Below are 14,734 nucleotides of genomic sequence, written 5' to 3' on the forward strand. Positions count from 1 at the left end.
ACGGACACGGGGACGGACAGACGGACCCCAGTGACGCCCCCTCTCCCCCCAGCCGTTCTCACTGGGGCCCTGGACCTGGAGACCCCCGCGGTTTTCAGAGGGGACCCCCGGGGCGGGACAGACGGACACGCGGAGGGACGGACAGACCTGGGGATGGACAGACGGACACGGGGGTGGACAGACGGACACGGGGGATGGACAGACAGACCCCAGTGACGCCCCCTGTCGCCCCCCCAGTGGCTGTGGCCGGGTCGCTGGACCTGGAGACCCCCGCGGTTTTCCGAGGGGACCCCCGGGGCGGCTTCGGGGCCAGCCTGGCCCAGATGGAGACCCCGGACGGCGGACGGTAAAGGGGGACCCGAAACCCCCCGGATTCACCCCAAAAATCCCCCGGATTCACCCCAAAAATACCCCCGGATTCACCCCAAAAATCAGCCCCAAAACCCCCGGATTCACCCCAAAAATGCCCTAAAAATCACCCCAAAAATACCCCCCCAAAATTGCCCCGAAACCCCCCGGATTCACCCCAAAACCGGCCCCGATTCACCCCAAAAATCAGCCCAAAAACCCCCGGATTCACCCAAAAATCAGCCCCAAAATAGCACTGAAACCCCCTGGATTCACCCAAAAACCCCTAAAAATCACCCCCAAAAATCACCCCGAAATCCCCCGGATTCACCCCAAAAATCCCCCGGATTCACCCCAAAAATCCCCCGGATTCACCCCAAAAACACCCCCCCAAAATAGCCCCAAAACCCCCCGGATTCACCCCAAAATGGCCCCGAATCACCCCCAAAATCCCCAAAAATCTCCCAATTTTCCCCCAATTTTCCCCCCAAATCCCCCCAAAATCCCCATAATCCCCAAAATTACCCCAAAATCCCCCTTTTTCCCCCCAAACCCCAATTTTCCCCAAATCCCCCCAAAATCCCCGATTTTCCCAATTTTCCCAATTTTCCCAATTTTCCCCAAATCCCCCTTTTTCCCCCCAAACCCCAAACCCCCAATTTTCCCAAAATCCCCCTTTCCCCCCCAAACCCCAATTTCCCCAATTTCCCCCCAAACCCCCAAAATCCCCAATTTTCCCAAAATCCCCAATTTTCCCCCCAAACCCCAATTTTCCCAATTTTCCCAAAATCCCCCCCAAATCCCCGATTTTCCCAAACTCCCCAATTTTCCCAAAATCCCCCTTTTTCCCCCCAAACCCCAATTTTCCCAATTTTCCCAAAATCCCCCCAAAACCCCCGATTTTCCCAAAATTCCCAATTTTCCCAAAATCCCCCTTTTCCCCCCCCAAACCCCAATTTCCCCAAATCCCCCCAAAATCCCCAATTTTCCCAAAATCCCCAATTTTCCCAAAATCCCCCTTTTTCCCCCCAAACCCCAATTTCCCCAAAATTCCCAATTTTCCCAAAATCCCCCTTTTTCCCCCCAAAATTCCCAATTTTCCCAAAATCCCCCTTTTTCTCCCCAAACCCCAATTTTCCCAAAATCCCCCTTTTTCCCCCCAAAAACCCCGATTTTCCCCCAAACCCCAATTTTCCCAAAATCCCCCCAAAATCCCCAATTTTCCCAAAATCCCCAATTTTCCCAAAATCCCCCTTTTTCCCCCCAAACCCCAAAATTCCCAATTTTCCCAAAATCCCCTTTTTCCCCCCAAAATCCCCAATTTTCCCAAAATCCCCCTTTTTCCCCCCAAAATCCCCAATTTTCCCAAAATCCCCCTTTTTCCCCCCAAACCCCAAAATCCCCAATTTTCCCAAAATCCCCTTTTTCCCCCCAAAATCCCCAATTTTCCCAAAATCCCCCTTTTTCCCCCCAAAAGCCTCCTGGTGGGCGCCCCTCTCGAGGCCGGCGGCTCCGGGGCCGTCTACGGCTGCGCCTTCGCTTCCGGAACGTGCCGGAACATTCCGCTGCCAGGTGCGCCCCCCGCCCCTCCCCCCCCGCCCCCCCGACCCCCCAAATTTTGGGGAGGGGTCTCACCTGTGCCCCTCCCCCCCCAGGAGCCGGGAATTCCTCGCTGGGGTTGGCGGTGGCGGCCGGAGAGGGAGCGGCGCTGGTGAGACCCGAAATTGGGAGGATTCGACCCAAAATCGGGGGGTCGGGAGGGTGGGACCCCCAATTTGGGAGGTTTTACCCCAAAATTGGGAGGGTTTTTTTAGGTTTTATACTAAAATTTGGGATTTTGAGAGGTTTTGCCCCAAAATTTGGGATTTTTCAGGAGGTTTTGCCCCCAAATTTGGAATTTTTAGGAGGTTTTGCCCCAAAATTTGGAATTTTCAGGAGGTTGTACCCCAAAATTTGAGGTTTTCAAGAAGGTTCGAACCAAAACTTGGAGGTTTTAGAAGATTTTACCCCAATATTTGAGGTTTTCAGGAGGTTTTGCCCCAAAATTTCGGGTTTTTAAGAGGTTTTGCCCCAAAAGTTGGAATTTTCAGGAGGTTTTACCCTAAAATTTGGGGTTTAGAGAGTTTTTGCCCCAAAATTTCGGGTTTTCAAGAGGTTTTGCCCCAAAATTTGGGATTTTTTAGGAGGTTTTACCTCAAAATTGGGGGATTTGGGAGGGTGGAACCCCCAATTTGGGGGGTTTCGACCCGAAATTGGGATTTTGAGAGGTTTTACCCCAAAATTTGGGAGTATGGGAGGTTTCGGCCCAAAATGGGGGGGTCGGGAGGGTGGAACCCTGAATTTGGGGGGATTCGACCCGAAATTGGGATTTTGGGACGTTTTACCCCAAAATTTGGGGGTTTCAGGAGGTTTTGTGCAAAAATTTGGCATTTTTAGGGGGTTTTGTCCCAAAATTTTGAATTTTTAGGGGCTTTTGTCCCAAAATTTGGGATTTTTAGGAGGTTTTGCCCCAAAATTTGAGAGTTTTAGGAGATTTGACACCAAAATTTGGAATTTTTTGGAGGTTTTACCCCAAAATTTGGCATTTTTAGGGGGTTTTACCTCAAAATTTGGGATTTTCAGGAGGTTTGACACCAAAATTTGGGATTTTTACAAGATTTTACCCCAAATTTAGGATTTTTGGGGAGGTTTTACCCCAAATTTAGGATTTTTTAGGGGGTTTTGTCCCAAAATTTGGCGTTTTCAGGAGGTTTTACCCCAAAATTTGGGAGTTTTAGGAGGTTTCGCCCCAAAATTGGGGGGTTTGGGAGGTTGGAGCCCCCAATTTGGGGGGTTTTACCCCAAAATTGGGATTGTGGGAGGTTTCGCCCCAAAATTTGGGATTTTTAGGAGGTTTCACCCCAAATTTTGGGAGTTTTAGGAGGTTTTGCACCAAAATTTGGAATTTTTAGGGAGTTTTGTCCCAAAAAATGGGATTTTGGGAGGTTTTACACCAAAATTTGGGATTTTGGGAGGTTCCGCCCCAAAATCGGGGCCTGAACCCTCAAAATTGGATTTTTTAGGGGTTTCACCCCAAAATTTGAGGTTTTTGTTAACATTGAGGTGGTAGAACCCAAAAAATTGGATTTTTTTTGAAGTTTCTCCCCAAAATCGGCTCCTGACCCCCCAAAATTTGAATTTTTATGGTTTTCACCCCAAAATCGGTGCCTGAACACCCAAAATTGGATTTTTTTGGAACTTTCACCCCAAAATTTGAGGTTTTTGTTAACATTGAGGTGGTAGAACCCCAAAACTTGGATTTTTTTGGAAGTTTCACCCCAAAATCGTCTCCTGACCCCCCAAAATTTAAATTTTTAGGGTTTTTACCCCAAAATCAGGACCTGACCTCCCAAAATTTGAATTTTCAGGGTTTTCACCCCAAAAATCGTCTCCTGACCCCCCAAAATTTGAATTTTTAGGGTTTTCACCCCAAAATTGGCATCAGAAACCCCAAAATTGGATTTTTTTTAACTTTCACCCCAAAATTGGGCTCTGACCCCCCAAAATTTTATATTTTAGGGTTTTCACCCCAAAATCACCTCCCGACCCCCAAAATTTGAATTTTTAGGGTTTTCACCCCAAAATTGGGATGAGAAACCCCAAAATTTGATTTTTTTTGAGTTTTCACCCCAAAATTCGCTCCCAACCCCTGAAAATTTGAATTTTTAGGGTTTTCACCCCAAAATCTCCTCCTGACCCCCCAAAATTTGAATTTTTAGGGTTTTCACCCCAAAATTGGCATCAGAAACCCCAAAATTTGATTTTTTAGGGTTTTCACCCCAAAATCATCTCCTGACCCCCCAAAATTTGAATTTTTAGGGTTTTCAGCCCATAATCTCCTCCTGACCCCCAAAATTTGATTTTTTAGGGTTTTCACCCCAAAATCGAGGTTCTTGTAGGATAGAACCCCCAAATTTGAATTTTTAGGGTTTTCACCCCAAAATCAGGACCTGACCCCCCAAAATTTGAATTTTTTAGGGTTTTCACCCCAAAATCGTCTCCTGACCTCCCAAAATTTGAAGTTTTAGGGTTTTCACCCCAAAATCGAGGTTTTTGTTGGGTCTGACCCCCCAAAATTTGAATTTTTAGGGTTTTCACCCCAAAATTGGGATCAGAAACCCCAAAATTTGAATTTTCAGGTTTTTCCCCCCAAAATCTCCTCCTGACCCCCCAAAATTTGAATTTTTCAGTGTTTTCACCCCAAAATCTCCTCCCAAACCCCCCAAAATTTGGATTTTTAGGGTTTTTACCCCAAAATTGGCTCCCGACCCCTGAAAATTTGAATTTTTAGGGTTTTCACCCCAAAATCTCCTCCTGACCCCCCAAAATTTGAAATTTTCGGGTTTTCACCCCAAAATGTCCTCCTGACCCCCCAAAATTTGAATTTTCAGGGTTTTCACCCCAAAATTGGCATCAGAAACCCCAAAATTGGATTTTTTTTAACTTTCACCCCAAAATTGGGCTCTGACCCCCCAAAATTTGAATTTTTAGGGTTTTTACCCCAAAACTGGGATCAGAAACCCCAAAATTTGAATTTTCTGGGTTTTTCCCCCCAAAATCTCCTCCTGATCCCCCAAAATTTGAATTTTTAAGGTTTTCACCCCAAAATCGAGGTTCTTGTGGGATAGAACCCCAAAATTTGAAATTTTTTTGGATTTTCACCCCAAAATCTCCTCCCAAACCCCCAAAATTTGAATTTTTAGGGTTTTCACCCCAAAATCGAGGTTTTTGTTGGGTCTGACCTCCCAAAATTGGATTTTTCAGGTTTTTCCCCCCAAAATCTCTTCCCAACTCCCCAAAATTTGAATTTTTTGGGTTTTCACCCCCAAATCAGCTCCTGACCCCCCAAAATTTGAATTTTCAGGGTTTTCACCCCAAAATCGAGGTTCTTGTGGGATAGAACCCCAAAATTTGATTTTTTTTTGAGTTTTCACCCCCAAATCGGTGACTGACCCCCCCCAAATTTGAATTTTTATGGTTTTTCCCCCCAAAATCTCCTCCTGACCCCCCAAAATTTGAATTTTTACGGTTTTCACCCCAAAATCAGGACCTGACCCCCCAAAATTTTATTTTTTAGGGTTTTCACCCCAAAATCGGTGCCTGACCCCCCAAAATTTGAATTTTCAGGGTTTTCACCCCAAAATTGGGATCAGAAACCCCAAAATTTGAATTTTCAGGGTTTTCACCCCAAAATTAGGATCAGAAACCCCAAAATTGGAATTTTTCAGGTTTTTCCCACCAAAATCGTCTCCCGACCCCCCAAAATTTGAATTTTTAGGGTTTTTCACCCCAAAATTTGAGGTTTTTGTTAACATTGAGGTGGTAGAACTCCAAAACTGGGTTTTTTTGAGTTTTCACCCCAAAATCTCTTCCCAACCCCAAAAATTTGAAATTTTAGGGTTTTCACCCCAAAATTGGGATCAGAACCCCCAAAATTTGATTTTTCAGGTTTTCCCCCCCAAATCCCATCCCGCAGTGTCCCCCGGGTGGATTTTTAACCAAAATCTCCGTTTTTAACGTGAAAATCCCTCCGCAGGTGTGCGGCCCCACCTCCCGCCAGGTGTGCGGGGCCAACGTCCACCTGAGCGGCCGCTGCGTCCAGCTGGACAGCGCGCTCCGGCCGGTCCGGAGCCTGCCGGACACACCCCCGGGTACGCTGACCAGTGGTCACTCTGGGGTCATCGGGGTCATTGGGGTCATGGAGAGTGACCACTGGTCATTCACTGGTCATCCAGGGGTCATCGGGGTCATGGGCACTGACCGCTGGACAGCGCGCTCCGGCCGGTCCGGAGCCTGCCGGACACACCCCCGGGTACGCTGACCAGTGGTCACTCATGGTCACTCAGGGGTCACGGGGGTCATGGGGTCATCCAGGGGTCATTGGGGTCATGGGCACTGACCGCTGGACAGCGCGCTCCGGCCGGTCCGGAGCCTGCCGGACACACCCCCGGGTACGCTGACCAGTGGTCATCGGGGTCACTCAGGGGTCATCGGGGTCATGGGGTCATGGAGACTGACCATTGGTCATCCAGGGGTCATCGGGGTCATGGGCACTGACCGCTGGTCATCCAGGGGTCATTGGGGTCATGGGCATGGACCGCTGGTCATCCAGGGGTCATTGGGGTGATGGAGACTGACCACTGGTCACTCAGGGGTCATCGGGGTCATCAGGGTCATGGAGAGTGACCACTGGTCCTCCAGGGGTCATTGGGGTCATGGGCACTGACCACTGGACAGCGCGCTCCGGCCGGTCCGGAGCCTGCCAGACACTGCACCGGGTACGCTGACCAGTGGTCACTCTGGGGTCATCGGGGTCATTGGGGTCATGGAGAGTGACCACTGGTCATCCAGGGGTCATTGGGGTCATGGGCACTGACCACTGGTCATCCAGGGGTCATTGGGGTGATGGACACTGACCAATGGCCACCCAGTGGTCATCCAGGGGTCATCGGGGTCATCTGGGGTCATCTGGGGCCACCCAGTGGTCATCTGGGGTCCTGGACACTGACCAGTGGTCATCCAGGGGTCATCCAGTGGTCATCTGGGGTTATCGGGGTCATTGGGGTCATGGAGACTGACCACTGGTCACCCAGGGGTCATTGGGGTGATGGAGACTGACCACTGGTCATCCAGGGGTCATCCAGTGGTCATCGGGGTCATCCAGGGGTCATTGGGGTCATGGGCACTGACCACTGGTCATCCAGGGGTCATTGGGGTCATGGACACTGACCACTGGTCATCCAGGGGTCATCTGGGGTCATGGGCACTGACCGCTGGACAGCGCGCTCCGGCCGGTCCGGAGCCTGCCGGACACACCCCCGGGTACGCTGACCACTGGTCACTCTGGGGTCATTGGGGTCATGGGGTCATCTGGGTCCTGGACACTGACCACTGGTCATCCAGGCATCATCTGGGGTCATTGGGGTCACCCAGTGGTCATCCAGTGGTCATCAGGGTGATGGACACTGACCATTGGCCACCCAGGGGTCATCTGGGGTCACTCGGTGCCGCGGTCACTGGTGGTCACTCACTGGTGGTCACTCGCGGTCCCAGCGGTCACTCGCTGTGGTCACTGGAGTTCATAGCGGTCACTCCCTGTGGTCACTCCCAGTGGTCACTCAGTGGTCACTCAGTGGTCACTCAGTGGTCACTCAGTGGTCACTCTGTCCGCAGAGTGCCCCCAGGCCGCGCTGGACATCGCCTTCCTGGGTCCCTGTGGTCACTCAGTGCAGTGGTCACTCATGATCACAGTGGTCACTCCCAGTGGTCCCAGCGGTCACTGTGGTCACTCAGTGCAGCGGTCACTGATGGTCACTCTGTGTGGTCCCAGCGGTCACTCTGGTCACTCAGTGGTCACTCAGTGGTCACTCAGTGGTCACTCAGTGGTCACTCTGTCCGCAGAGTGCCCTCAGGCCGCACTGGACATCGCCTTCCTGGGTCCCTGTGGTCACTCAGTGCAGTGGTCACTCACAGTGCAGTGGTCACTCTGTGTGGTCCCAGCGGTCACTGTGGTCACTCAGTGGTCACTCAGTGGTCACTCAGTGGTCACTCAGCGGTCACTCAGTGGTCACTCAGTGGTCACTCAGTGGTCACTCTGTCCGCAGAGTGCCCTCAGGCCGCACTGGACATCGCCTTCCTGGGTCCCTGTGGTCACTGTGGTCACTCAGTGCAGCGGTCACTGATGGTCACTCTGTGTGGTCCCAGCGGTCCCAGTGGTCACTGTGGTCACTCAGTGGTCACTCAGTGGTCACTCAGTGGTCACTCAGTGGTCACTCTGTCCGCAGAGTGCCCTCAGGCCGCACTGGACATCGCCTTCCTGGGTCCCTGTGGTCACTCAGTGCAGTGGTCACTCACAGTGCAGTGGTCACTCTGGTCACTCAGTGGTCACTCAGTGGTCACTCAGCGGTCACTCAGTGGTCACTCAGTGGTCACTCTGTCCGCAGAGTGCCCCCAGGCCGCACTGGACATCGCCTTCCTGGGTCCCTGTGGTCACTCAGTGCAGTGGTCACTCACAGTGCAGTGGTGCCAATGGTCACTCAGTGGTCACTCAGTGGTCACTCAGTGGTCACTCAGTGGTCACTCAGTGGTCACTCTGTCCGCAGAGTGCCCTCAGGCCGCACTGGACATCGCCTTCCTGGTGGACGGCTCGGGCAGCGCCGCCCCCGGGGTCACAGTGGTCACTCAGTGGTCACTCAGTGCAGTGGTCACTCTGGTCACTCAGTGGTCACTCAGTGGTCACTCTGTCCGCAGAGTGCCCTCAGGCCGCACTGGACATCGCCTTCCTGGTGGACAGCTCGGGCAGCGCCGCCCCCGGGGTCACAGCGGTCACTCAGTGGTCACTCATTGCAGCGGTCACTCTGGTCACTCAGTGGTCACTCAGCGGTCACTCAGCGGTCACTCAGTGGTCACTCTGTCCGCAGAGTGCCCTCAGGCCGCGCTGGACATCGCCTTCCTGGGTCCCTGTGGTCATTCAGTGCAGTGGTCACTCATGATCACAGTGGTCACTCCCAGTGGTCCCAGCGGTCACTGTGGTCACTCAGCGGTCACTCAGTGGTCACTCAGTGGTCACTCAGTGGTCACTCTGTCCGCAGAGTGCCCCCAGGCCGTGCTGGACATCGCCTTCCTGGGTCCCTGTGGTCACTCAGTGCAGTGGTCACTCATGATCACAGTGGTCACTCCCAGTGGTCCCAGCGGTCACTGTGGTCACTCAGTGGTCACTCAGTGGTCACTCAGCGGTCACTCAGTGGTCACTCTGTCCGCAGAGTGCCCCCAGGCCGCACTGGACATCGCCTTCCTGGTGGACGGCTCCGGCAGCGCCGCCCCCGGGGTCACAGTGGTCACTCAGTGGTCACTCATTGCAGTGGTCACTCAGTGGTCACTCTGGTCACTCAGTGGTCACTCAGTGGTCACTCAGTGGTCACTCTGTCCGCAGAGTGCCCCCAGGCCGCGCTGGACATCGCCTTCCTGGTGGACGGCTCCGGCAGCGTCGCTCCGGACGATTTCGGACGCATGAAAACTTTCATCGGTCACGTGATGCGGCGCTTCCGCGGCGCCGACGCGCAGGTGAGCTCACCTGGGACACGCCCACCTGGGACACGCCCACCTGGGTGGGGAATGCACACCTGGGCCACGCCCACCTGGGACGGGACACGCCCACCTGGACAGGTGATGTGCACAGGGAATGGGTCACGCACACCTGGGCAGGTAATGCCCACCTGGGCAGGTAATGCACACCTGGGACACGCCCATCTGGGATGGGTAATGCACACCTGGGATGGGCCACACACACCTGGGATGGGTAATGCACACCTGGGATGGGCCACGCCCATCTGGGATGGGTAATGCACACCTGGGATGGGTAATGCACACCTGGGATAGGCCACGCCCACCTGGGCCATGCTCACCTGGGTGGGGAATGCACACCTGGGATGGGCCACGCCCACCTGGGATGGGTAATGCACACCTGGGATGGGTAATGCACACCTGGGATGGGTAATGCACACCTGGGCCAGGTAATGCACACCTGGGATGGGTAATGCACACCTGGGATGGGTAATGCACACCTGGGATAGGCCACGCCCACCTGGGCCATGCTCACCTGGGTGGGGAATGCACACCTGGGATGGGCCACGCCCACCTGGGATGGGTAATGCACACCTGGGATAGGCCACACCCACCTGGGCCATGCTCACCTGGGTGGGTAATGCACACCTGGGATGGGCCACGCCCACCTGGGATGGGTAATGCACACCTGGGATGGGTAATGCACACCTGGGCCACGCCCACCTGGGATGGGTAATGCACACCTGGGATGGGTAATGCACACCTGGGATAGGCCACGCCCACCTGGGCCATGCTCACCTGGGTGGGGAATGCACACCTGGGATAGGCCACGCCCACCTGGGATGGGTAACGGACACCTGGGATGGGTAATGCACACCTGGGATGGGTAACGCACACCTGGGATGGGGAATGCACACCTGGGATGGGCCACGCCCACCTGGGATGGGTAATGCACACCTGGGATGGGCCACGCCCAGCTGGGCCAGGTAATGCACACCTGGGACACGCCCATCTGGGACAGGTAATGCTCACCTGGGACGGGCCACACCCACCTGGGATGGGTAATGGACACCTGGGCAGGTAATGCACACCTGGCATGGGCCACGCCCACCTGGGATGGGTAATGCACACCTGGATGGGTAATGCACACCTGGGCAGGTAATATACACCTGGGCAGGTAATGCACACCTGGGATGGGTAATGCACACCTGGGATGGGCCACACCCCCCTGGGTGGGGAATGCACACCTGGGACACGCCCACCTGGGATGGATAATGCACACCTGGGATGGGTAATGCACACCTGGGCAGGTAATGCACACCTGGGATGGGTAATGCATACCTGGGATGGGCCACGCCCACCTGGGATGGGTAATGCACACCTGGATGGGTAATGCACACCTGGGATGGGTAATGCACACCTGGGATGGGTAATGCACACCTGGGATGGGCCACGCCCACCTGGGCCACACCCACCTGGGTGGGGAATGCACACCTGGGCGGGGAATGCACACCTGGGATAGGCCACGCCCACCTGGGCCATGCTCACCTGGGTGGGGAATGCACACCTGGGATGGGTAATGCACACCTGGGCAGGTAATGCACACCTGGGATGGATAATGCACACCTGGGATGGATAATGCACACCTGGGCCAGGTAATGCACACCTGGGCAGGTAACGCACACCTGGGACGGGCTACGCCCACCTGGGATGGGGAATGCACACCTGGGATGGGGGATGCACACCTGGGATGGGCCACACCCACCTGGGACAGGTAATGGACTCCTGGGATGGGCCACGCCCACCTGGGATCGGTAACGCACACCTGGGCAGGTAATGCACACCTGGGCAGGTAACGCACACCTGGGATGGGTAATGCACACCTGGGATGGGTAACGCACACCTGGGATGGGCCACGCCCACCTGGGATGGGTAATGCACACCTGGGATGGGTAATGCACACCTGGGATGGGTAATGCACACCTGGATGGGGAATGCACACCTGGGATGGGTAACGCTCACCTGGGACAGGTAATGCACACCTGGGCAGGTAATGCACACCTGGGATGGATAATGCACACCTGGGTGGGGAATGCACACCTGGGATGGGTAATGCACACCTGGGATGGGTAATGCACACCTGGGTGGGGAATGCACACCTGGGACACGCCCACCTGGGATGGGTAATGCACACCTGGGCAGGTAATGCACACCTGGGATGGGTAATGCACACCTGGGACACGCCCGCCTGGGACACGCCCACATGGGACACGCCTGCCTGGGACACGCCCGCCTGGGACACGCCCACCTGGGACATGCCCACCTGGGACACGCCCACCTGGGATGGGGAATGCACACCTGGGATGGGTAATGCACACCTGGGCAGGTAATGCACACTTGGGCCACACCCACCTGGGACACGCCCACCTGGGATGGGTAATGTGCACCTGGGACACGCCCACCTGGGACATGCCCACATGGGACACGCCCACATGGGGCACGCCCGCATGGGACACGCCCACTTGGGTGGGGAATGCACACCTGGGATGGGTAATGCACACCTGGGACACGCCCACCTGGGACACGCCCACATGGGATGGGTAATGCACACCTGGAATGGGTAATGCACACCTGGGACACGCCCACCTGGGACACGCCCACATGGGATGGGTAATGCACACCTGGACAGGTAATGCACACCTGGGACACGCCCACATGGGACACGCCCACCTGGGCCACACCCACCTGGGATGGGTAATGCACACCTGGGATGGGTAATGCACACCTGGCACGGGCCACGCCCACCTGGGATGGGTAATGCACACCTGGGCAGGTAATGCACACCTGGGACACGCCCGCATGGGACACGCCCGCCTGGGACACGCCCACCTGGGTGGGTAATGCACACCTGGGATAGGCCACGCCCACCTGGGATGGGTAACGCACACCTGGGCAGGTAATGCACACCTGGGATGGGTAATGCACACCTGGGATAGGCCACGCCCACCTGGGATGGGTAACGCACACCTGGGCAGGTAATGCACACCTGGGATGGGTAACGCACACCTGGGCAGGTAATGCACACCTGGGACACGCCCATCTGGGACGGGCCACACCCACCTGGGATGGGTAATGCACACCTGGGATGGGTAATGCACACCTGGGATGGGGAATGCACACCTGGGATGGGTAATGCACACCTGGATGGGTAATGCACACCTGGGATGGGCCACGCCCACCTGGGCCACACCCACCTGGGTGGGGAATGCACACCTGGGTGGGGAATGCACACCTGGGATGGGCCACACCCAGCTGGGCCAGGTAATGCACACCTGGGATGGGTAATGCACACCTGGGATGGATAATGCACACCTGGGCCAGGTAATGCACACCTGGGATAGGTAACGCACACCTGGGATGGGTAATGCACACCTGGGATGGATAATGCACACCTGGGCCAGGTAATGCACACCTGGGATGGGTAATGCACACCTGGGATGGGTAATGCACACCTGGGTGGGTAATGCACACCTGGGATAGGCCACGCCCACCTGGGCCATGCCCACCTGGGATGGGCCACGCCCACCTGGGCAGGTAACGCACACCTGGGACAGGTGGTGACCACTGAGTGACCAGTGGTCATCTGTGGTCATTCCCCTCCATGGACACTGACCACTGACCGCCCACTGACCATTGGTCACCTGGGGTCATTGACCATTGACCACCCACTGACCACTGGTCACCTGTGGTCATTCCCCTCCCCGGACACTGACCAGTGGTCATTCCCCTCCCCAGACACTGACCAGTGGTCATTCCCCTCCCCGGACACTGACCAGTGGTCATTCCCCTCCCCGGACACTGACCAGTGGTCATTCCCCTCCACGGACACTGACCACTGGTCATTCCCCTCCACGGACACTGACCAGTGGTCATCTGGGGTCATTCTCCTCCACGGACACTGACCAGTGGTCATTCCCCTCCACAGACACTGACCAGTGGTCATCTGGGGTCATTCCCCTCCACAGACACTGACCATTGGTCATTCCCCTCCATGGACACTGACCAGTGGTCATTCCCCTCCCTGGACACTGACCACTGGTCATCTGTGGTCATTCCTCTGCACGGACACTGACCACTGACCTCCCACTGACCAGTGGTCATCTGGGGTCATTGACCATTGACCTCCCACTGACCAGTGGTCATCATGGACACTGACCACTGCCCGTGGTCGCTGACCAGTGGTCATTCCCCTCCCCGGACACTGACCACTGGTCATCTGGGGTCATTCCCCTCCCTGGACACTGACCAGTGGTCATTCCCTGCCCAGACACTGACCAGTGGTCATTCCCCTCCACGGACACTGACCAGTGGTCATCTGTGGTCATTCCCCTCCCTGGACACTGACCATTGGTCATTCCCCTCCCTGGACACTGACCAGTGGTCATTCCCCTCCCTGGACACTGACCACTGGTCACCAGTGGTCATTCCCCTCCATGGTCACTGACCAGTGGTCATTCCCTGCCCAGACACTGACCACTGGTCATCTGTGGTCATTCCCCTCCCCAGACACTGACCAGTGGTCATTCCCCTCCACGGACACTGACCACTGGTCATCTGTGGTCATTCCCCTCCACGAACACTGACCACTGGTCATCTGGGGTCATTCTTCTGCATGGACACTGACCAGTGGTCATTCCCCTCCATGGACACTGACCACTGGTCACCAGTGGTCATTCCCCTCCACGGACACTGACCACTGGTCATTCCCCTCCATGGACACTGACCACTGGTCATCTGTGGTCATTCCCCTCCCTGGACACTGACCAGTGGTCATTCCCTGCCCAGACACTGACCAGTGGTCATTCCCCTCCACAGACACTGACCAGTGGTCATTCCCTGCCCAGACACTGACCAGTGGTCATTCCCCTCCACGGACACTGACCAGTGGTCATCAGTGGTCATTCCCCTCCCTGGACACTGACCAGTGGTCATTCCCTTCCACAGACACTGACCAGTGGTCATCTGTGGTCATTGACCATTGACCACCCACTGACCAGTGGTCATCTGAGGTCATTGACCATTGACCACCCACTGACCAGTGGTCATCTGAGGTCATTCCTCTGCACGGACACTGACCATTGACCACTCACTGACCAGTGGTCATTCCCCTCCCCAGACACTGACCATTGGTCATTCCCCTCCACAGACACTGACCACTGGTCATCTGTGGTCATTCCCCTCCCCGGACACTGACCAGTGGTCATTCCCCTCCACGGACACTGAC

At 55.3% G+C, this 14,734-nt stretch overlaps 1 protein-coding gene across 1 annotated transcript in view; it reads left to right on the forward strand.

The window, feature by feature from the left end:
• Positions 1 to 248: 248 nt before the first annotated feature.
• Positions 249 to 14,734, forward strand: part of ITGAM (integrin subunit alpha M) — a gene marked incomplete at its 3' end in the record, with an annotated part of 32,972 nt that continues 18,486 nt past the window's right edge. Inside the window, exons 1-5 of the mRNA XM_084227295.1 lie at positions 249 to 346; positions 1,826 to 1,920; positions 2,004 to 2,059; positions 5,924 to 6,038; positions 9,320 to 9,450. Coding sequence (XP_084083421.1) covers positions 324 to 346; positions 1,826 to 1,920; positions 2,004 to 2,059; positions 5,924 to 6,038; positions 9,320 to 9,450 — 420 coding nt within the window. The 5' untranslated portion in view covers positions 249 to 323. The remainder of the gene's footprint in view (positions 347 to 1,825; positions 1,921 to 2,003; positions 2,060 to 5,923; positions 6,039 to 9,319; positions 9,451 to 14,734) is intronic.

This window comes from Fringilla coelebs, assembly GCF_963513975.1.
Source record: "Fringilla coelebs genome assembly, contig: SCAFFOLD_396, whole genome shotgun sequence".
NCBI classification, from domain to species: domain Eukaryota; kingdom Metazoa; phylum Chordata; class Aves; order Passeriformes; family Fringillidae; genus Fringilla; species Fringilla coelebs.